The 24,459-nt window shown below is 41.9% G+C and overlaps 1 protein-coding gene across 4 annotated transcripts in view; it reads left to right on the top strand.

The window, feature by feature from the left end:
• COL11A1 (collagen type XI alpha 1 chain) overlaps positions 1-24,459 on the top strand; it is a 252,806-nt gene that overhangs the window by 214,557 nt on the left and 13,790 nt on the right. For all 4 annotated transcript variants that reach the window (XM_035122972.2, XM_035122974.2, XM_035122973.2 and 1 more), the window contains 13 exons: positions 1,730-1,783; positions 2,850-2,957; positions 3,439-3,492; positions 4,883-4,936; positions 6,355-6,408; positions 18,411-18,464; positions 19,491-19,598; positions 19,689-19,742; positions 21,560-21,613; positions 21,792-21,899; positions 22,918-22,971; positions 23,063-23,098; positions 23,210-23,263. In XM_035122972.2, coding sequence (XP_034978863.2) covers positions 1,730-1,783; positions 2,850-2,957; positions 3,439-3,492; positions 4,883-4,936; positions 6,355-6,408; positions 18,411-18,464; positions 19,491-19,598; positions 19,689-19,742; positions 21,560-21,613; positions 21,792-21,899; positions 22,918-22,971; positions 23,063-23,098; positions 23,210-23,263 — 846 coding nt within the window. The remainder of the gene's footprint in view (positions 1-1,729; positions 1,784-2,849; positions 2,958-3,438; positions 3,493-4,882; positions 4,937-6,354; positions 6,409-18,410; positions 18,465-19,490; positions 19,599-19,688; positions 19,743-21,559; positions 21,614-21,791; positions 21,900-22,917; positions 22,972-23,062; positions 23,099-23,209; positions 23,264-24,459) is intronic.

The following is a 24,459-nucleotide window of genomic DNA, read 5'->3' on the forward strand; positions in this document are numbered from 1 at the left end:
CTATTCTAGTCTCGGACCTTTATCCAATTTTTTGCTGCACAGAGTGAGGCTCTGGATTCAACCTTAATTTATTGGATGCTAAGGCAACATCCATCCCTGTGTTCTTGAAAGAGCTGGGAGAGAACCCGAGATGAGATGCTGTCGTAGTGGCAGCTCTCTGTCTCAGGTAACATATTGCTTTATGAGCAGCAGATTGCACTGAATACAGCAGAAAAGTTTAAAATAGGCATCTGAATAGGGTTCTTAATTGTGTGGGAAGCCTCTGTGAATAGAAAAAAGGACAAGGATGTGGAGAAGCTGGAAGAATCTGCGTGATGTAAAGGCATGTCCCTCAACCCTTTTCTACTCAAGTTTCCCTTGATGGGCTTTTGCCAACCAAGTGGAGTGTTGACGTCAGAAGTATTGATACCATGCAACTCATTATTTAGAGTAGCTGCCATTTGCTTGGAAACAAAGGATCAGGTTGCTAGAATGCAACCAGTCATAAGTAGTGGTCCATAATTACCTGGTTCAGTATGCAAATTTATGCAACTCATCATGCTCAGGTTTATTAGGAATTGAGCACTGTTTCCCCTGGAGGTTTTGGTCCAGCTTGGAATGTTAAATGAGATTCTGCTCACATATGGTGGGCAGCTTTCAACAGACCAGGTAGCCTACCGAAAGGAAGCTGCTTTCTAGATTTATTCACAGAAGTTCCTTAATGTTAACTCCTGACTTTCAATGAAAGGGGAAGCTCAGTGGTATAGCCCACATGCATCACATGTAGAAAGTCCTGGCTTCAATCCATGGCTCCCACAGTTAAAAGGATTGGGTTGTACGGCCTACAAAGGACCTTCTACTGAGATGCTGGAGAGACAGTGACGACGAAAGTTGACAATGCAGAGCTAGATGAACAAATAGTCTGACTTGGAAGAAGGAAGCTTGTTGGGTTTCTAAAATGTCATTGACTGCTGTGGAACTTCATGACCTTTTAATTTACTGAGCTGCTTGAGCAAATAAACTGGGGGTATGTCTGAGCCCTTTGCTGTGCCATTTGTGTTCATTACAACTTCAGTCACGCAGGTAGTACCAAATCAAATCACAATTTTCTAAATGGGCAGTGTGATGATGCGTATGCGCCTATCACCCTCAGCATGCTCACACCAGCATTGCGGGGGGAAAGAGGAAGCACTGAGAAAATGCTTTGCCAAGAAACCTCATAAGTTCCAAGCCAATTCCAAATCAAGCCAAAGGGAGCTCACCCATCACTGCTCATTACTGAAATGATATATTTAGGTTTTGTGTGATTCTGGGTTTGGGCTCATGAGAAGAATAAATTTACTTAAACATTTCTTTAATACTGTATAAATGTTGCATTTGCACAGATCGTTTACATATGGCTTGCAAGCCATCTGGTGTACTAAACAGCTATCATCGCCGATAAATTGTGCTGGGTTTGCATTTGAGGCCTGCAGTGAAGGTTTTATTATTCGTCTGCATGTTATTTCATTATTTGTCGCTATGTTTATTTATCATTCTTTCCCTAGTTTGAGCGCCTGACATCACTTTCAATTAAAGTAAATCACTTTGAAGTAGTTTTCCATTAGCATTTCCTAATTCTCTGGGATTTACTTTCAGACAAAGTGAGGGGCGGGGGAAGAGCTAGAGAGAGAAATACTGTTTGATGAGAATTCAGGTAATAGTAGAAAACAATGTTTGATTTTTCTGAAATAATTCTGGATTCTTGTAGGGTGAACCTGGGGAAGCTGGTAACCCTGGCCCTCCTGGAGAAGCTGGAACAGGGGTAAGTGTTTATGTTTTTAATTTTATTTATTTTTGATAAAGTGTTGTAATGTATTCTTAACTGTTATACAACTTCAAGGGATAACATGTATTTATTTCATTGCATCAGGGATTATAGATGTTTCCTAGGTATATGAATGAGATAAAGAGCCCTCGCACTCAGTCCAAAGATTTTTGGTCATTAGCTACAATCTGATTGGCTAGTAAACCTACACAGCTCAACTGTCTGGATATACTCAATGGGCTCTGGAAGTTCAGCCTTTCAAATATTGGGGGTTGCTGGTTAGGAAATTAGGCTACATCTTTCTCTCCAGCTCACCCCAGTTCCTGGATTCCTCAATGGATACCTGCCCTATCTGCCTATTTTTCTGACCCAGCTGATCTGCTGGGTCCTCTTGCTTGTTGATCTGGAGAGCTGCCCTGGCCCCAATTGACTTCCCTGGGGTTTCATTCTGGAAGGACTCATACATGCCCATCAACATTTGATTGGCCTACAGATTAGGGACTCAGTTCTACCAACATTTCTCCAATAGCTCTTGCTTTACAGAGGATAATTCAATGACGACGATGATGATTTCATTTATATAGCACCCATCTGACTGGGTTGCCCCAACCACTCTGGGTTATCTACCAACAAAACATTAAAACACAAAAACTTCAAACATTAAAAACCTTCCTGTACAGGGGCTGCCTTCAGATGTCTTCTAAAAGTCTAATTGATGCTTATTTCCTTGACATCTGATGGGAGGGTGTTCTGATGGGAAGGTGTGCGCACGTCAATAAATTCCTTTCTCTTTTCTTGCCCTCTCCCTGCATTCTTGCAATCAGAAAAATAAATGATGCGAAAGCGTGATTGACATTGGCACTACTTTCCAATCTGGAGGCTGATCTGGACCTTCCAGGTGTTCTACAGATTTTTTTTTGTGGGTGGGGAGTTCAATACGTTACTAAGCTTTTCCCGTTAAAATGTGGCGATTACCTCTTCACAACGTTCTACAGCTGATTTCCTTTTCTGCCCCTGTGGATCAGTTACATAATGCCCTGACAATTGTGTCTGTCCTTCACAGGGTCCAAAAGGGGAAAGGGGTGAAAAGGGTGAGGCTGGACCACCAGGGGCAGCTGGACCAGCAGGCATTAAAGGACCTCCAGGTGATGATGGACCCAAGGGTAACCCAGTAAGTAACCCTATCATTAAAAAAATATAAAAAATAAGGCAATGGATTTATAATGCAATACAGCCCTGTTCCATGACTTTATTCTTTCTGACATGGCTCTGCTGTCCCACCAGACAACCCTCACACTTATTTCAGAAGCCCAGTCCAAGACCTCTAGTCCTACCCCTAGCAGCTCAGTGGGTGAGAAGGCAGAGAGATAATTTGACATTGAAGGACAGAGAGTGAGGAAGGGGTGGTTGAAATACAAAGAAAAATAGGGAAATTCTCCCAATTTTGGCTCTGCTCCCACCTCCCTCTGGCTTTGGCCTGACCCACACAACAGATAACCTTCAAGAAGACGGGGCCCCTATTAGCAAAGAAAGGCACCCCACTTCTGCACCAGAACCTCGGTTATTTCTACACTGTGTCTGGCTGTTTGTTGCTACTTGTTCCTATCTCTAGTTGACAATAGCAGCCTTAACTTTGCTCTCTGTCTTTGTAGGGTCCTGTTGGCTTTCCTGGTGACCCTGGCCCCCCTGGTGAACCTGGGCCTGCTGTGAGTATCTTGACAATTCAGATGGCTAGTAGCAATCCTGTACACATTTACCCGGGAATGAGTCATGTCAAACTCTGTGAGGCGGTTTCTCTGTAGATGCAGATAAGACTGCACTGTATCATAGAATCATAGAATTGTAGAGTTGGCAGGGACACTGGGGAAAATCTAGTCCACCCCCCTGCAATGCAGGAATATGTAGCTGTGCCCTACGGGGATCGATCCTGCAACCTTGGCATTATCAGCACCATGCTCTAACCAGGCTGCATTTATTTTCACACCTAAGTGACATTCCTGTGGCTTCAACCAATGTTGGGGGACTCGGGGGAGGCCTGTGGTTGGAGAGTCTTGCTTGTGAAAATATGCTTTGAGCAAAAGGCTCTGATCGGGGGACTGGCCCATTTTTTCTTTTGCTTTTAATGGAAGATGTCAGGGATGCTGGTGGCTACCCTCGAGTAACGACGCTCCACACCGTCGTGTCTTTAAGACTTTTATTGGTGCATACTTATTTACAGTGCAAGAGATAAGAGAAACATGACTGTTCAGTCTTCATCAGAATCTCGCAATGGCGCTTTCCGGCTACGCGCCCAGCAAAATAGTTTGGGGACCCCAAAGCGCCACCCCTTGCTCCTACGGGAGCTGGAACGCCTCAAATCAGGCATTGGGGGGAAAGGGTGCCTGTCCGATGCTCCGCCACTGACCATTTCCTGTATAGAAGCTCTAGGCTGCAGTCGTGGCTCTTGGATGCTGCCGGAGCCCTGTACCGACCTGCTCACTTCCTCCTGCCCTTCACTGGACCTGCTGCTGGAGCTCTGACTGGTTGAGGAGCTGGACTTTATGATGGGGGGGGGGCTGTTCTCTGTAACTCCGCCCCCTTACAGAAGAGAAGCCATAAGTAGATAATTTAACCATAAGTAGATCATTTAATATGGACGGTTGTTTTATGTCCATTTTATATATATATCCCATCAAGGAGGTCACAGGTATGCATGTTACACTCAAAACAACCCTGTGAGGCTGGCCCAAGGTTAACCAGGGAACCCTATGACTGAGGATTGGAACCTGGATTTCCAGACCCTTAGTCCAATATTCAAACTACTATACCACATTGAATTTTTGTACTAGTTGGCTACTTTGCCCAGCCCAAGCAGCGTCTGGGGATGAATGCTGCTACAGCTAATTAGGATTGGCCCTGCAAAACTGCCTATAGGAGAGGCTGCCTGAGAACCATAGGCAAGTCCCTCTTGAGAGCAATTAGATGAAGTGTGGGATTTACATGAGCAATCTGTTCTGCAAGTCCGTAGTAGTTCTTTTGAATGAAGGTCATTTTTCTGTACAGGATACAAAATTCAGGCATGGTTAAGCGAGACAAACATTGTCTTTTTCTTCCTAGGGGACTGATGGTACAGGAGGGGAGAAAGGTGAAGATGGCGACCCAGGCCAACCCGTAAGTAAAATATCTCTAATAACCCTGTAGTATTTTGAATGTGGGACTTTCACTGAAAAATTGCAAGTTGCATTCCGAGAGCATATGAGGACACACACAAAAAATGAAAGCAAAATAATGCAACCATTGATTGCATTTTCTTCTCAAATCTTTTCTCAATGGGAAATGAGTGCTGGAAGTGGATGAATAAGCACCAGAGGAAGTAATTAGTTGAGATCCAGAACAATTCATAGGCTACTATATTTTTCTGTGTATAGGAGGCGTCCATGTATAAGATGCCCTTTATTTTGGGGGGGACTCCAAATTAAGAAAACACCCCTCAGAACTAACTGTGTATAAGACAAGCCCCAATTTTAAACCTAAATTTTTGGTATATATATAAAAAACCTGGAACATGGAAAAATACGGTACTTCCAAATTAAACTTTGCTTGGACTTAACACAGGGCTGTCCTAGGACCAGCTGCATGGCATGGCCATTTGGGAATGAATTTTGTTGTGTGTATTCTTTGAATGAGCAGCAAGGTAGACTCTGAGAAGAAAGCGATATATAAAATGCTCATGTGGACAGGCATCTACAAGGAATTCAAAGAGCTACTTTTGGCAAGGTTAGTGGGAACTGGGAATTTTAGGCATGCCTGAATTCCAGCTCACCACATCAGATCAAAACGTCTTTTCAATATCAATCAATCAATAATTTTATTTGTGAGCTGCCTTTCCAAAGTTAAAACCATGCTCAAGGCGGCTTACCACATACAAAAATCACATCATTACATAATTGCAAATAATCATAGAGGGGAAAAAATAAAACAAACAGAAGTACACAACCAAATTCAACCATTTCCGCATGAGATCTAAAATAACAATACAAAGAACTTCCAGAAGAATGTCCAGTGGTGCCTCTGTAATAAGTATTTAAGAAGGGGACACACTACTCTGTTTAAACTTGATTAATTCCACTGATAATGGAACCTAGATGTGAAAAGACAGGGGCATCCTGAGCTAAAAGCTTGCTGGCCCTTTCCAGTTATTCACTTATAATAGAGGTGAATAAGTAAGTACTATCTAGGAATTTTTTTGCCGGGGGGGGGGGGTGGATTTGTGTTGCACTTCTTGAGTAAAAACATTAGGGGACAGCACACACAAAAATGCACATATTTACAGAAATAAAATGCAAAGTGCATTATACTGTATCAGGGATAATCGTTTGCAAAAAAGAGCATACATTAGGAAAATGTAAATTCATACGAATTTTCATGCAGCCTTTTGGGGGGGGGGAATGGTATGTGGATGCAGAAACTGTCACCACAAAGGATCCCGGATCAAATATATCTGAAAGTATCAAGGACGGTTCTGTGTCAATACTTGATCTTCAGTAGCACATACCAAGGGTATTCATACAGGTATTTTATTTTTCCAGGGTCCACCAGGTCCTTCAGGTGAAGCAGGACCCCCTGGCCCTCCTGGGAAGAGAGTAAGTCATGTTTCTCTATGCAAGTTTTTTTTTCTGGCCTTTTACCTCAATATCATTCCCCTAACATTGTGTCCCCCACTCCAAGTTCAAGTTTTTGTGGGTTTGTTTTCCTGTTAAAAAATAGCATAAAGAACCCAGTTGCCCCTCCTCCTCCTTCCTTCTCCCATGTACTGTTCTGGGGGCTCTCCTGACCCCCAACCCACCCCAAGGCAGTTTTTGGGGTTACAGCAGGTGCCTGGGGAGAGGTAAGGGAAAATTCCCACCACACAAGCCGAAGTCTTTTATGCCATAATTCATGGCCACTTCTGGTATAGCACATTTCAACTTCAAGTTACAATCAAAATCAAACCTCGGATCCCGAACGCCTCCAGCAACCAATCAGAAGCCATGGCTTGGTTGTCGAACATTTTGGAAGCCGAACATGGTTCCAGAATGGATTACGTTCGACAACCAAGGTTTGACTGTTCTCTAAAGGTGGAGTTTTGACAGTACCTTTTTCTGCAATGCTTCAGTGAAGTAATTAAGTTGATTTATCTCACACATCCACAATCTGGGATCAGTCTCATAGAAAGGCATAATAATGTCAAAGATCAAGTTTATGGTAATCTATTGATATGATCCCCACCCCCCCTCTGTGTAGCTTCAAGATCCAACTTGTACACAGTAAACAGTTTTAACAGAAATGTACCATATTTGGGAAGATGTGTTGTTTCCTTTCTTACTTACGGAAAAGTTATGAATTGTGTGTGAGATTGCATCAGAGCAGTTCCTTAGTACCAATGACCTTTAGGGGTATAAATGCACTTAACTTAAGTTCGTCATTGTACCTGAGTTGTGGATCATAGAGTTGGTGGTGATGAGCAATTACTGTATGTTAGAACAGGGTCAGAATGGCTATAATACACATTGAGTGTGTTTTGTAATGAGTGCATGGTCATTTTTTTTTAATTTTAAGACACCCCAGTGCAAATGCATTATTCAGCTCTCCCTGTTCTGTTGTTTTTCCCCTAGAATTGCCGTTTTTCAAAAAGGAAAAAAAAAACTCCATTGCTCATTATTATATGTTAATTCATTGAAACTAGTGCACCAAGCTTTGATCAATTTAATTGGGACAAATTTTAATCAGCAAGCCTGTGGCTTAAGGGCACAGTAGCTTGGGTTTTTTTTAGGGCTGTTTTTGTTCTGGTGTGTTCTAGCAACAGGGAGTGAAAGCTAAAATATTAATACAATATAAAACCCGTGTGTTAGTCTTCCGTGATGAAAGAAATGTGTTTGATGGCACCTTGAGACTAACTTTTAATCACCTTTTTATTACAAAATGGCACCAGCTTTTGTAGCTGAGAACCAACTGCTTCAGATGGCTCAGCTGGAACTAGGGAAAGCAAGATTGAGAGTTGGTTAAAAGCTCAACAGCTTCCCTGTCTTCACGATGATAAGATGTATTTGCTATAAGTAAGACATATGTAGTTTTGGGTGTCTCTAGCGCAGGCATCCCCAAACTGCGGCCCTCCAGATGTTTTGGCCTACAACTCCCATGATCCCTAGCTAACAGGACCAGTGGTCGGGGGAGATGGGAATTGTAGTCCAAAACATCTGGAGGGCTGAAGTTTGGGGATGCCTGATCTAGCTGTTAAATTTCTAATTTCTAATTGCCTCCATGCTGGCATTGGTAGCCTCCTGTTTTTTTGTTTTTGTTTTTTAAAAAGATCTGCTTCATTCTCGGGAGTCAGCTCTAGCTCTTATTTTTCAGTTTATTATCATGCCCCTTTTCAATGTATCAGAAAGTTACCGCTATGGAAGTGTTGGTAAAATACAAATTCATTGAAATTAAATGGGTAAACTGGTTGAAAGGCAGGTTAATGAACTAAAAATTATTTGATTCGGTGATAGCCCAAAGAAAAATGCATTTTTTCAGAAGAGTTTTTCATGGAAAAACAAGAATGGCCAAGAAATTTTTTTTCCTGTTTTGCTTGTATATCCATATGCCTGCATACATGCCTGCCAATAATATTTTTAAAAATACTTCCTTTTCTTTTTTAAAAAAAGTAAGTTGATTGTCTGTGGCAATAATTCCATTTGGCCTTGCTCAGAAAATAACCACATATCACTATTTATATTCTGTTGCTTAGAAAACACTATAGTCCTAAATTCATTGAGTGAAGCTTGCTCCCAAGTAATACGTTTTAAGATCATGATGTAAGATAGAATAATGTTCAGTCCCAAATAAAAAACAATGTCTTCAGAAAAAATAGCAATGTTTTAGTAACCTTCAAAAAGTTGATAGGTCTGTAATTATCCCACTATCATTAGTCTTTCTTCACTTTGCAGATACACAATAATCTATGCAGATGTATGATCATCTAAACCCTCTTTCTCAACTAATTAGTGGAATTTTTAACAGTTTTTTAAACATACAGCAGCATTAAATGTAAGCCATAATCTATTTAACAAAATGAGATAAACTGTTCTATATAATAGGCTTGAGTGAGCTGACATGCTTAATTAGTTTTATCTATTTTACACAATAATCTATTTGTTCCACCAACTTACTGCACATTTATAATGCTGAAAACGATTACTGTGGCATTAGTAATCTTTCCCACTAGAAGTGGGATATGACTCGGTCGAAGATTTAACAATGAATAAGTTTATTAGAGCTGAGGGAAAAGGCTTTTTGCCATTGTAACTTTGTTTCATCCAAGCACAACACGCTTGAAGGAAGCGTGCAATACCTCACAGAGGCTTTTAAAAAGGGGGACAGCTCTAATCCTTGGGAGCAAAGAAGCTTTTCATAGACATGGGCTCCCCAAGCCTGGGAAAGCTCACTTACTCCTGGTCATTTTGTCCCATCAGCTGAAGTACAAGATGGGGGCCACCCATCCTAGTACAAATGCTATTTAGAATGGCCGTTTAATCTTGCTTAGGGATGAGGGAGAAATTTAAGTTCCCATTAAATATGAACCTACAAAATTCACACTTTCCCAAACAAACTCTTTGGGAACTGAAAGAGTGTTGGTCCTCCCCGCACTCCTAACATGCTAAAATCATAGGAAGCAGCCTCATACCATTTGTCCGTCTATTGTTTATCCACCGAGCTCAGTTTTGTATATACAGTTGTACCTTGGATCCTGAACGCCTTGCAAGTTGAACGTTTTGGCTCCCGGATGCCGCAAACCCGGAAGTGAGTGTTTCGGTTTGTGAATGTTCTTTGGAACCCGGACGTCCGACGGGGCTTCCGCGGCTTCCGATTGAGTGCAGGAAGTTCCTGCAGCCAATTGGAAGCCGTGCCTTGGTGGTTGAATGTTTTTGGAAGTCAAACAGACTTTGGGAACGGATTCCATTTGACAACCAAGGTACGACTATACTCTGACCAGCAGCAGCTCTCCAGATTCTAAGACCAAGGTCATCACTATCATCTACTATCAGTTCCATTTTTAAAACCAGAGATGGATCCTGGATTTTCTCCATGCAAAACATCTGTCCTATCACTCAGCTATGATCTCTAGCAATATCCCTGGGAAACTTAGGAGCATAGAAAGCTGCCTCATACTGAATCAGGCCACTGGATGATCTAGCTCAGTATCTACACAGACTGGTAGCTGTCCAGAGTTCCAGACACAGGAGTCTCTGTGTCCTAACTGGAGATGCACAGGGATTGAACGTGGGACCTTCTGCATGCAGAGCAGATGCTCTGCCATTGAGTTACAGCTGTTCCCATGGCTAAGGCTGCAACCCCAATTCTATTTACCTGGTAGTAAGCCCCATGGAATTCAATAGCATTTATGTCTCAGTAGACACAGGTGTGTGTTGTGAACCTCTCCTGTTGACACTGGTAGCGTTAAAAAAATGTTTGACTTCTGGTGGGGATCATTTCTCAAAAGAGCAAAACATGCTTCTCCTAGACGCTGCAGTGACAATTCTGTGGCACAAGCTACATTTCACAAGCGACAATGCTGGTTTTTTTTTTTATGGTGCTGTGACTCCAGAACCCTTCTGGAAAGCAATGCCACTATGAATTTATATTTCCACCTACTCAGTAACAGGGAGATTGAGTGCAGATTCATTGCTTTGAAGCAGAAGCCCCCTGGCCTCCACAATCATGTTGACTAACATATCCATTGCCCTTTCTCCTTTCACGTTTGCACTCCCATCTCTGGTGTGTGTTCTCACCTTATTTCACCCCTCACATTTTCCCAAGCAGAAGCCCTCCTCCTTTCCCTTTTCTTCTTCTCCTCACACTCTTGAGTGTCTTCCCAAATCAGTTTCTTCTTCCACCACAACAACAGTCAATTGGTCATTCCAGGAAGCCTTTAAATCAACGGTGCTGCATTTGGCAATTAAATTCTGTCTCCTCAAAACTTCAAGAATTTGTTAGTGTTTCTATCCAACTAGCCAAAAATGCTGGGGGTGATGAAATAGTATCTTTCCCCATGAAATTCTCTCTGTGAAACAGTTAGCTTAAAGCTTTCGGCACCATCCCCGGCCTGACCTGTTGTATGCATCAATTCAAGCTCAAGAATGTTGTTGTTTTAGCCAAAATGCTAATCATCTGTGCTTTGCACTACAATGTGAAATACCAGCTCTTGTCATAAGAGGATTCCTTTCCACAATCTATCTGCCAGGCAAAAATTGATCTGCTAAAATTACTTCATGGTGACTTCACCATCTAAAAAAGTAGCATGTGAATCAGCTGTCATCTATCATGAGGTTGTTGGGGGGTTTGTTTGTTTTTTAATGAAGGAGAGCCTCTCATTCTTTTACCATGATTCTAATTTTACTTTGACACTATAAGGATTCAAAGTTTGAAGAAGAGTTGGGGGTACAGAAGCCCTGCCCCAGTGTTGGCTCCTCTAAGGTTCCTCTCAGACCTTCTCATAGACTTCCAGCTGAAGGTACTTAGAAGCTGTCATGTGATCAGGAATATCGAGTCCCATGAAGGCCTACCTATCAGTGCTGATGCCCTGCCCTGCTACAAGCCACCATTTTGAATTTCCCCCAGCACCACAAGGGTCTAGCTCTGGGATGTTGTGGGAATTTTTTAAAAAAACAGTGGCTAGGTGGGAGCCAAGGGAGAGCATTTTGCCAGGGGTCCACTTAAACGTGGAGCTGGCCATGGATACTTGGTGGAAACATTGTTATTAAGGTTGCCAGACTCAATAGAGGACAGGACTTCTGTGCCTTTAATTGCCTTGCTCTCTTTTGAGTCTGGAAACCTTAAAGAGAAACTAGCAGACCCTTTGTTTAATTTACAAGCAACGGGTCTGCTGGTTTCTCTTTAAGGTTTCCAGACTCAAAAGAGAGCAGGGCAATTAAAGGCACAGAAGTCCTGTTCTCTATTGAGTCTGGCAACCCTAAAGGGACTCCTGACCATTAGGCCCAGTCGTGACTGACTCTGGGGTTGCATGCTCATCTCGCATTATTGGCCGAGGGAGCCAGCGTATAGCTTCCAGGTCATGTGGCCAGCATGACAAAGCCGCTTCTGGCGAACCAGAGCAGCACACGGAAACGCCGTTTACCTTCCCGCTGTAGCGGTACCTGTTTATCTACTTGCACTTTGACGTGCTTTCGAACTGCTAGGTGGGCAGGACCTGGGACTGAGCAATGGGAGCTCACCCCGTCGCAGGGATTCGAACTGCTGACCTTCTGATCAGCAAGCCCTAGGCTCTAAAATGTTTGACCAGGTAACTGCGAGGCTTCTTTAAATGTCATGTAAAACAGTATTTTTGAAAAGGGGACAGGAGCTGAAATCTAACAATGATTTATGCTGGCTTTGTTTTCCCATTATGGGCAAAGCATTTTGCTTTCTCTGCTGGATGCCCCGTGAGCTTGTAAATGAGGGTGGAATTCCTTTCTTCCCCTCTGAGCATATCTACACAGAAAGGCTAGTAACATAGCAAACAGGTGGGGTTGCTTTTTTCATCCTAACAAATGGCCACGTCATGTTTATGTGCCTGATAAATAATGAATGGCACTTTGCTTAAAAGACAAACAAGCATATTTTCAATCAGCTGACTGATGACTCCAAATAGCATTTCGAACATGTTTTTCAAGGGAAGCCTTCAGGTTGAGGAATGAGATGAAGATAAACTGCTTCCCAGTGTTCACCGGCAATCAGGCGGAATGAGAAAAGTTGCCTCTTTGCCCACTTTGTCGACTCATGGAATTATTTGCATTTGATAAATGCGCTCCCTTCAGAGTGTAAGATAAAATCATAAATAGGCAATGAAACAGTGGCTCGGCTCAGCAAGAGAGATCCAGATGTGTAAGCAGCCCCTGGCAATGGGGAAACTGCAGTTCACATCTGGATTCATACGGCAACATCCCAGGGAGTCTCCAGATGCATCTTTGGAGACGAAAGGCAATGCATATTGGAGGACGTCGGCTGTTGAGCCAGACTAGTTGCCTGTGACTTTCTATTCATGCATTTATTTCATCCCATTTTTATTCCACTGCACTTCCAAGGAATTAATGTTTCTCCACCTCCCTTTTTCTCTCTGTCTCTGAAAGAGAGAGAGAGGAGAAAGAAGCCCAGGGTGACCCAGTGAGCTTCAACTGCAGCTAAATCAGAGCCTGTGGGTGGAGGACATACATTAATTCTGTGTACTTCTTGTTGCTCAGATCTTTTATGCCAGTTTTTTTGTGTTTTCTTTAAGCCTGCAATACTACAAAACCCAAGCCGAGGAAAGTAAGATAAATAACAATTAGCCATCTTTTCTTTGTAGAAGCACCATCTGTGCAATGCCGGCAATCATGGGGTGCTAACGAGAGCCGTTCATTTACCCACTTTGCATTCAATGCAGAATTGGCACTGTTTGATAACGAATGCACCCCTTTTGTTTAGCAATCACGATTCATTGTACTTATAATTTAGCGATCACAGTGTTCTTAAGCTCTGCTAATTAATGTTGCAGCTGCATTCTGAGATTATGCAAGAAACATATTTATGGTTATTATGAAGTTCTTTCACAGCTTCTCCCACCAGAAGAGAATTGGTTTTAACCATTTTACAAGCTCGCTTGGAGTGGGTCCTGTGTAGCAATAGAACTCATTAATTGCCTTCTGACAAAGGGAACTTTTGTGTGTTACACTCTAACAAATCTGGGTTTGCTCCCAAAGGACCACAAAGACGGAGGGCGCCTCTTGCCAGCCATCTGACAAGTGTGCATGTATGTGCATGATGCTCACACTGTACACTCCCATTTTCCATAGTCACACTTTACATGGTTAAGTTTACACTTTTTAAAAAATAGATGCCTAAGTAACTAAATATGTGGCAAAGCCTAAAGAGAAAATGTTCTCTCCCTTGCAGGGGTGCCAACTTGAATAGAATATTATGGGGGCCCCTCAAATATTTTATTGTGGGGGTCGAAGCCCCCACAGCCCCTGGGAGCTGACTCCTATATCCCCTTATTATTGCCCCCAACGTATCCCTATATGGGTAAATCCAATTTGGGGAGATTTACGTTGTTGCTGTTGATAAGCAGATGCAATTGGAATGGGCAGTGCATTAAAGGAATATTTTTACTAAGCTCTTATTAAATCCTACTGACCACCCATTGTGAGCCTGGAGTTGCGGGGAGCCAAGGCTTCTCCATTGACTACAATGTTGGGTGGTGGTGGTTCTGTTTCTGTATAGAGCTGTTCTCAGTACATGCTGCAGACAGAGAAACACACACTCAGGAAATCTGGATTATTGGTATCTCATTTTGTTATGTCATTTTATATATATATATTTTTTCTGTAAGTAAGTTTGAACACACCCTGATAGAATGTTATGTGACCTATCCCTTTAAGAATTGAGTACCACACAGTATAAAAGCCAGTGGTTAGGAACACCTTCCAGCAGTCCTTGTAATAGCTTCGTAACAATGAGACCAGGGAGCTCACATAGCCCTTTGCTGAATCTTTTTTACAAGCTATGGTAGCTTGGCTCTGAATCTTTTTATAGGTTTCTAACCTTTTGGTTGAAGCAAAATTAGACTTTCCATTCTGGGTAATTTAAGCCTTACTACCTGGGAGTGTTTGGGTTTTTCTTAAGTTCACAAACTCTCCCCTCATTTTGAATTGTTGAGAAGTGGCCTTGAGTGACCATTTACGAATGCAATAAATTTCCTTTTCCTTCTGAGGAAACTGATAGATCTTCTATAGTGAAACAAGATTTTTAGCCGGCATCTCGTTAAGGTTTCTTTGAGAGTTTTCTTCGAGTTATTTATGTTCATTTGAGTATTTAATCACGCTAGTAGTTTAGTCACACTATATATTATTAAATTATTTCAATTACACTTTAAGTTGATTTATCTCGCTTCAGGGATCTTTCACGGTTTAGATTCGTAACCGCTCATTATATTCCCGTGATTGTCTTTTTTGCTATCACGGATGTAAACCAAGGAGCTTTAGCCAACTTCAGCTTTCTAATGAAGGTACAGTGGTACCTCGGTTTATGAACACAATTGGTTCCGGAAGTCTGTTCATAAACTGAAGCGTTCATAAACTGAAGTGAACTTTCCCATTGAAAGTAATGGAAAGTGGATTAATCTGTTCCAGACAGTCCACGGAGTACTTAAACTGAAGCGGCCATAAACTGAAGTGAACTTTCCCATTGAAAGTAATGGAAAGTGAATTAATCCGTTCCAGATGGGTCCGCGGCATTCGTAAACCGAAAATTCGTAAACCGAGGTGTTCATAAACCGAGGTTCCACTGTACAAGCAACATGGGGAACCAGAGCCTTTCCCATGCATGTCTTAGTCATGGTTCCCAAATTATATGACTAATGTCTGACACAGGTCTCTAGGATCGTGTAGGTTCTTTCCATCCTGGCATCTGCTGTGGTGGGGCTTACACAGAAAGTTTCCCCATGATCTAAGCAATTTTTGCAATGCAGATCACCAGACTTTTCTGATGTAGTGTGAGGCCTGACTATGGACGGTGCAAAGCAATCTGAGAATCTGACAAGAGAATAAGGGTCAAAGTAAGTTGCTCGGTCCCAGCTCCTGCCCACCTAGCAGTTCGAAAGCACATCAAAGTGCAAGTAGATAAATAGGGACCGCTCCGGCGGGAAGGTAAACGGCGTTTCCGTGTGCTGCTCTGGTTCGCCAGAAGCAGCTTTGTCATGCTGGCCACATGACCCGGAAGCTGTCTGCAGACAAACGCCGGCTCCCTCGGCCTATTGAGCGAGATGAGCACCGCAACCCCAGAGTCAGACACGACTGGACCTGATGGTCAGGGGCCCCTTTACCTTTTTAAGGACCTGTTGCCCTGCTGTAATGTGTGGAGCATGTGTTGTAGTGGGAGAAATTCTGAATTTCAGAAGGGGAACACATTTAGATCAATTCAGCATAGAAAGAATGATAATAAGGGCACCCGGTTCATACAAATCAGCTGCAGATTTGTGGACACATTAAATGCATTAAATGCATAAGCTGAAACCATTAAAATGTTGCACATGAACAGTTTCCATGTGGCTGCATTTAAAGGGATTCACGACACCAATGCTTGCTTGTGTGAACCAGGCTTTAGATACAGCATGGCAGACAAGAATTCATTTAATTTTAAGAAGGGGCTATTGCTGATGTCATATCACATGCCCTATGGCCTTCTTCACCAATACCTCAATGTAACCTTTCAGGAGCATCAAAAGACGAAAGGCCCTGATGCAACCACTGTTCATTAAGAGTGATCATATTGATAAGATGTTGGACTCGTCAGCTTTACTACAGTGTATGCATCATGGAAGGAATGAAACAAGCCCACTCTTGGAACTCTTTTAAGAACTGCAGTGCCACTAGCTCTATCCAGATGCATGCATGCATCCAATGGAGATGACTTTAGAGATTGCAAAATCTCATTGAACTCAGCACAGGCATCGGCGCTGACGTCAGTGCCGGATTTACATATAAGCTAAACAAGCTATAGCTTAGGGCCACACTCTCTTGGCCCCTCCCCCAGAAAATTAAAGGGGGAAAAACTGGATATACATTTCCAAAATGTAAGATAAGAAACAAATAAAATAAAACCTACATACAGTTAGAGCTTAATAATTATTTCACTGTTAATATACTTCTTCTTAATTGTATTTCACTATTAATATACTTCTTCTTAATTGTATTTCAGTTCAACAATTACTTTGATGAAATACATATTTTTTATGCGTAAATGGCTTTAGATACCTATTAGGTCCATAAATTACCATATAGCCTACAACACAAAAAAGCAACAATTTGTTGTTGACAAAGGACAGCTGGACATATAAAGGGCCCCGTTACCTTCAGTAGCTTAGGGCCTCATCAAACCTAAATCCAGCCCTGGCTGACATTGTCATGATAAGAATAGCCAATTTTTTTGTCATACATTCTAAAAGTCATACTCTTAAAAGTAGTCCCTTATTTTAAATGTCTTTGCTCATTTGCTGCGATGGCACTCCCGTGTATTTTACATGTGAAGATGGATGAATGGCTGTTTTCTCCTTCCTTCTGAAAGAGCCGCTTTTCATTTCATTTGTGCTGCGGAGATCATCTTACTTCCTTTACATATTTTAAATTCATTCTGTGTGGAGCAAGCTGTTCTCTGCAATAAAATAAAATAAATGCATGCTGCAACGTTATCAATCGATTCATCTTTAAGACACCCCAGCACTGTTTCGTGGTTTTTGCTGACAAAGACTGGTAGTGTTGATTTCTGGAATTTAACTATGTGAGATAGTACAACAAAGGTTTTGGTGATATCCTCAGTGGGACCTGCTGCCCTCTAGTCCCTCCCCAAACTTGGCATTGACAGAAGCATATCCTCCTCCTCCTTATGCAGCCACCTTTCCATTCAGGCACCCAAAGTTGTCATTGCTGCTCAGAGGGACATAGTAGACAAGTGAGCAGGCAATATTTCTGCTTCTCACTTTCTTTCCCACTTACAGTCAAGCAAGCATGGAGAGGATTGGCAGCAGGTCCAGGGGTTGGCAGTGGGCTGCCCTAATGTGCTCAGGGTTGACTGCTGTCCCGAAGAGAAACAGACTCGTATCTAATCAGATAATGCCTCCTTGGGAGATTTGTGTGTAAAGCACAACATGCAAATTTCCCAGGCTGAAAAACGTGGACCAGGAATTATCACACAGCCTTAGTCAGGCTCCATTCAATACCACTGTAGAATTGCTCAGAAGGAAGAATAGAATTTGGAATGAAGAACTGTCTTTCTGAAAGATCTCCATTGCCTACCTATATGTTTCTGGGTGGGATTTAAAGTGCAGGTATCAACCTTTAATTAGCCTTAAATAACTCGGGACCCAGTTATCTGAAGCAAAGCATCTTCCAGTGTTAGCCTCTCCCAGGGTTAGCCTCCCTGGGCTCATAGTTCTGGAAGGGTGCTGTCCATGGGGTCACGATGACATGAGGCATTGTCTTCTGCATGGTGGCACCCTGATTACAGAATGCCGTCCTTCTGGAAGCATGAATGGCACTGATATGGCTAGCATTTCAGCACCAAATAAAAACTTAACTGTTTGCCTAACCCTTTGTAGGATTTTAATTTGCCACTGCAATGGGAGCCATAGTAGGCTATCTGGGATTCTTAATTACTGATTTTGTTTTATCTGCTCCTCCATCTCTGTTTGTTGATTGTGGTTGCTTTAAACTGAAGTGTAAGCTTGAGATCTTATTTATTTTTTTACTACTGCTACAACTACTTATTTTATCCTGTACCTTTCTTGTAAGGCACTTTGGGTGTGTGTTTTTATAGGAAAGTGGATTGTTTAAAAATGTACAAAGAGATGTATTTCTAATTTTATTGAGCCTTTGAATTTCCAGCAGCATTTATACTACAGATTTTTAGCAAAGCAACCAGCTCCGTTTTGCAGTTGATTCATTTCCTTACTTTTATCATTCGCTAGTGTTTTACCAAATCTAAACAAATCTTCTGCTCATGATTTTCTTCAGTTTGATGTATGTTTTATAACTCATTCTGTTTGTGAGCCGGCAGATATCCTACACACATAACTTTTATCCTGTTGTGACAGGGACCTCCAGGAGCAGCCGGTGCTGAAGGAAGGCAGGGTGAAAAAGGAGCAAAGGTAAAATTGATGCATTTTATGCTACAAAAATAGTGTGTTGTTTCCCCCCTCCAAAGTGCATGCTGTGGTTGGTGTCAGCTGCAGAGAAATTGCCTTTTCTTTTCATGCTCCTGGCTTCTGCCCCTTAACATCCTAAGTCAAGTGTAAATGATATTTGCTTACTTTCTTTTCTAACCCTGCACGGGGCCAATGCACATGAAAAGATGAGCTGGTAATTAAAAAGCCAGAGGCTTATTACAGTATCAGTTTGCCCCTTATTCGTGGCCACATGATAAGAAGCCCACACACATTGTATCCATGTGTTTGCAATCGAATTTGCAATCTGCAAGTACCGAATGAAAAACAGGGTTCTGGTGACAAAATAAAGATCGACACCTGGCTGGTGGTGTTCACGGTTAGCCCACATCTTGGGCTTAGGCATGCTAGAAGAAAATAGGAAGAGCAGGACTGTGTGGACTGACACACAGCATTTCTGCGCCTCCACAACACAGAGAAGAAAGCTCTTTCCTACAGCAGTTCCGCAAAAGAAGTAACGCAAAAGATCATTGTAACTGGCAGGAAATCCTCCAATATTCACACCCATCTTGTTTTGATGTAAAAATGCATGCACATTGAGGAATGGGGAGGAGAGGCCATAGAAGAATGTCCAGTGTCCTTCCTTTTGTTTCAGAAGTGCACCCTACTTTAAGACGCATGGCTCTAGATGCATTTGAAGCACAGCCAGTCATGGACACATTGAAAGTGCACAGGAGATCCATGTTTTAAAATACCTGTTTTGTCCAGTCACAGGTCTTCTGAACTTTAAGGAGAGCTTATACAATAGGGCTTCCTCCCAGTTACATTTGGGACAAGCAAATTTGGACAGAAAATTTGAAAGAAACTTTGCCAATACATTGTACCCTGATCCTCTGAAAGCATAAGAACACAGGCTGACCGGTCCCTTTACTCTCTTCTCACACTCTGTTTTTTCATCTTTAAAGGCAATGGCCAGTCAACCCATTGACATAACTTTACCTGTTTTTGTAGGGGGAACCTGGTTCAGAAGGTGCTCCAGGAAAAACGGGCCCAGTTGGACCTCAAGGTCCTTCCGGGAAACCTGGTCCAGAAGGTCTTCGGGGTATTCCTGGCCCCGTGGTGAGTGCATTGACCGCCACATGTGAGCATCTCTCGCATCGTCTTCCATGATATGCTCTTACTAGAAATCCTAATTTGTCTTTCCTATAGGGAGAACAAGGTCTACCTGGAGCACCGGGTCAAAATGGTCCACCAGGTCCCATGGTGAGCACCTTTCCTTGTGGGGCTTTTGATTACACAAAGTGTCCTTAGGGATGCTAACTATTACAGACCAAGTTGGGCATTTCTGCTGGATTTTGTAGCTGGAAACGGGTTGGAGGGGGGGGGAGAGAAGTATGAATGATTTCTTACACATTCTGAAAATTTTTTAACTTTGGTTCCTCTTAAAGTTCAGATTGAACTTTGCCGTAGATGCTGACTCCATGCTATTTCCAATGGGCTGCATCTGTGAGGAGAATACCAAGCCTAAGATAAAGTAGGGGGACAGAACATGCTGCAGGTGAAAATTGTGTTCTGCATCTCAGAAGCCTTTAAAAAAAGAAAATGTTCCATCGCTATTTCACTTTCTGTCCATGAATTATGTATTTGCCTGGGCTTTCTGCATCTAATGATATCCTAAAGAAGAAATGGAAAAGATACACACTGAATAATGTTTTTTTGCACGTGAAGAGTTAGGGCTCTTTTCAATCTGCACTTGGTTGAAGGGGTCACTTACCATTCCTAACAATACAATGATTTCACAGATGTCTTCTGCCAGCAGGCAACCAGCAGTCAGAACGCACTGAGAGCCCAACCCTATGTATGTTTACTTTGAAGTAAGTCCCACTGAATTCAGTGGGATTACTTCCAGGTAAGCTTGTATAGGATTGCAGCCCAAGTCACTTCAGATCCCTATCCCCAGCCCCCCAGATCTCCACAAGCAGGTGCTCAAAGAGTCCCTGAGTAAATCTTACATTCTTATAAGTGTAGCTAAAGTTGCAGCTTAGTAGACCTGACTTTGGCTTTTCCCAATGTTATTCCATGCAAATAATATCAATAGCATTCCTTCTACAGATTGAGGAAAAAATTAAGATGCATTTATTTATAAGTTTTCGGGGGAAACAAGCAAGGCAAACAGTAGCGAAACAATGAACAATAACTGTGTGGGACACATTAGTGCAATGGGAATAAAATTAACAAAAGGTTCAATACATTGTTGCAGACATCATAATAAAATAGATTCTTTGAAGGGACATTTTAGAAGAGTCACATATTGATAAGGTAACCTCACCACAAAGAGACATGTTTTTTTGTTTTTTGTTTCTGACTATCAGTCGAATAAAGTATATTGAATTGAATTGAAGCAATGGTGATCACCTGTTGGAGGAGCCCCTGCGAGAGTGTTTGCAACTAAATTCCATTTCCCCGACAGGCAATCAGTATTTCCAGTGATGTTAACATGGATCTTGTAGGGTGGCCATATTTCTAAAATTCAGGACACAAAAGTTGTTGAGCTTTTTTGGGGAAATCAATCAAGAGATCCTGGACATTTTGTCGATTTTCCATAATTCCCTCCCGGATGCTATTTCCGCTGCTTAAATCCTGCCACTGTCCCTAATGTTGAGTGCTGCTCTCACGGTTCAGGAGCACTGAATATGCACCCCATTCACTTGCGTGGTGGGTGGGTAAAACTGCCCAAAAGCAAAACTAAGAAAACAGGAACATCGAAAACTTGTTCAAATGGTTCGTGCATCAGTGAGTCTTTTCAGAACCAGACTGGGGCCTTTGAATGTCATTTAAGGTGGGTTCAAAATGGCATACACCATTAGTGCAATGAACTACCCCGATCGGCGCTCATTGTAAGGTCACTTTGCTAAAGGTCGCCTTTTGCTCTGCGGTGCGTGCTCCAACATTGCCCATTGAATGCTACAAGATGCGATTATGCCTGCACAGTAGGGCCTTTTTGTGGTTCAGGTAAATATCACAAAATTACAAAATAAAGCTATGTCTCCATTTAACGTGGTTGTCCTTGATATCCGTAGGGTCCACCTGGCTTGCCTGGCTTGAAAGGAGATCCAGGTTCCAAGGGTGAAAAGGTGTGTGAAAATTTGTCTTTCATATGTAACCCAAACAAAAAGTACTTAATGCATCCATTAACTCTCATAATGTAGTGATTTATTTGTTTTAAATTTGATGTAGCCCATTCATTTTTTAAAAGTTGTGTTTTTTTAATAAAAAAAATTAACTGCAATCTTTAATTTGGATATTTTCCAGGGGCATCCTGGTTTGATTGGTCTGATCGGACCTCCGGGAGAACAGGGAGAAAAGGGTGACAGGGGTCTGCCGGGCCCCCAGGGATCCACTGGAGCAAAAGGAGATGGAGTTAGTAAAACACACACATACCCTTTCTTATTGGTTTCATTCCTGTTAACCGACCAGCCTCTCTAGCATATTCTTGCATAGTTCTGGGTACATAGAACAAATCTGTTCAGCACTGGGGCGGGGGGTGGATTAGATTTATGAGGGCAGATGAATAGCAGAACCACAATCTGCTCTGAAAATGGAAACTCTTTAAATAAGGAAAGCCGGGAAATGTGAGCTCCTATATTTTACTACTGAGCTATTCTCCTTTTAAAGATGACAATTAAATACTCTGGGGCAGCTCAGCTCTGTTTCATTTCAGCAGGGCTTGCATGGGAGAATTTCCGTTTTGGGTTGTGTCTACTTTTTTGTGTAGTTACCAACAAAACAAAAAAACCACTTTGGAAAACATAGTTCAAAAATAATTGTAGAAGACCACACCAACACACAGAAAAAGAAAGGCGTGAGCTCAAAACACAGAAGACTAATATACAAGATGTTTGCAAATGTACCTTCTGTTAAATTAAAGCCTTAATAGTAATAGTGATCTCATATCATCACAGTAGATTTAGGGGCATCCCCCCATCCCCATAAGCCACTAATTGGGAGCCTGTGTTAATTATTTATGTCTGATTAAATTCTATTGGCTTATTCATCAGCGTGACATACCATTTTTTCCTAACTCTGTGCCTGTTTTGAAGATTTCTCTTTATTTTCCCACTCATTTGCCACAATGTTGTTAATGGCACCCAACAAATTCCTGCTTGTCGTGCAACCCTTCAAATTGTTTAAGAGATTTGTGGGTTAAATGAAATCTCAGTTCTTACGATCCTTTTGATACTTACAAAAAACAACAACAACCCTGCTTTTAAACACTTCTCAGCCATATTATGCAAAACAAAACAAACAAACAAACAACCCTGCATTCTTGGCTTGATATAACTTCAGCAGCTTCACTTGTAATTTTCAGTACCAATAGAGTCGGGTTCTCAGCTTTAAGAGGGTATCTAGAATAACTTTGTGCATCTTCTTTTTCAAGGGAATTCCTGGTTCTGCTGGCCCACTTGGTCCTCCTGGTCCACCTGGCTTACCTGTAAGTACCCAGCATATCTCCTGCCATGCCCATCAGTTTTGACATTTGCACCTGGGCTAATGATGCCTACCTTTTCCCTTTTATCTTTTAGGGACCCCAAGGACCCAAAGGCTCTAAAGGTTCAACGGTAAGTCACTTTGTTCTCAAATTCATCTTTCTTTTTCCATTGCTGACTGTTCTTTGTTCCAGTCGGTTACAAAATGACAACTAATATGGTGTCCCTTGTACTCCTTCACAGGGTCCTGGTGGTCAGAAGGGTGATGGCGGTTTACCTGGGCCCCCTGGGCCCCCTGTAAGTAAAATGGATACTTACCTAATGAATTTTGCAAGTGTTATGCTAGTTATTGGGTGCAAACCATATCCTTTTGACGAGAATTCACTCTCTGTGCATCGATAGCTCCTTCTGCTTTCTACAACTAGCAAAACAGTAAAATTGCGGGGGAAAACTTATGGGAAAAATAGTGAAATGGTGTAAATTTCCCTGATTGGTACAGGTCACCAAAATTTATTATTTTTAGGGTTGCCTGGGTGGAAAACTTCACTTGCTTAATCAAGGACCACTAGATACACATCAAATAGCAGGGATTGGCGAGAGTTTCATGCAGAGCTTGCAGTCTCGTAAGATCTCTCCCTCTCCCTCTTTGCAATTATTGACATTTTAAACCCACCATTTAAATTGGCTTTTATAAGTTACACTAATAGGTAATCTGTCAATGTCCACATTTCTGTGTGTGAATATTTGATCAGGCCTACTTGAAGCACATACTTCATAGTCAAATGCTGCAGCAGTAATATCAGGCTAAGTTATCAAATTGGTGTGAAATAAAGGACGCACTGGTTTTCTGATAGGCAGCGTTGACTTCTGGCCTGATTTTTAAGTGCAACTTGTTTGTAAATACAAAACAGCAATTACCCTCATCAGCTCTTTGTCTGTGGGCCTAATGTGTGGCATAGACCCAATGCAACTCAGCTGTCAGTTATAATAATTTTAATAATCATAAGCATTAGCTATGGAAGCCAAACAGTGGCTCAGTAAAACTCCTGTCTGTCCGTCCGTCTGTCTGTCTCTGCAAATACAAGGGAGTTGCCAGACCATAATATGTTGATAAAACAACCCCTGTGTTGCAAATTAAAGTCAAAATGCTGAGAAAAGGAGGCAACGCGTCAACCAGTTCTTGGGCAAAAAATAACTGTTTTAATCTGTAGTTAACCATAAATCAGACAGTGATCCAGGGTAATCATCTGTTTCAGTTAATGCTTCTTCAGTTTTATAACTAAAATAAATCAAATAAATATAAGTCAATGATCATGTCATACATAGGTACTATAAATCATACATTATAATCAGGTCAATAGCCGGCATGGACACGAATCTATACAGTCCATATTATTTTTCCAATGCAAAAATACAGGAAGATACAGCAATAAGACAATAAAACAAACATACAACATACCTAGTACTTGCGTGTACTCTGCGGAACAGGGGTC

Source organism: Zootoca vivipara, chromosome 7 (assembly GCF_963506605.1).
Source record: "Zootoca vivipara chromosome 7, rZooViv1.1, whole genome shotgun sequence".
In the NCBI taxonomy this organism is placed as follows: domain Eukaryota; kingdom Metazoa; phylum Chordata; class Lepidosauria; order Squamata; family Lacertidae; genus Zootoca; species Zootoca vivipara.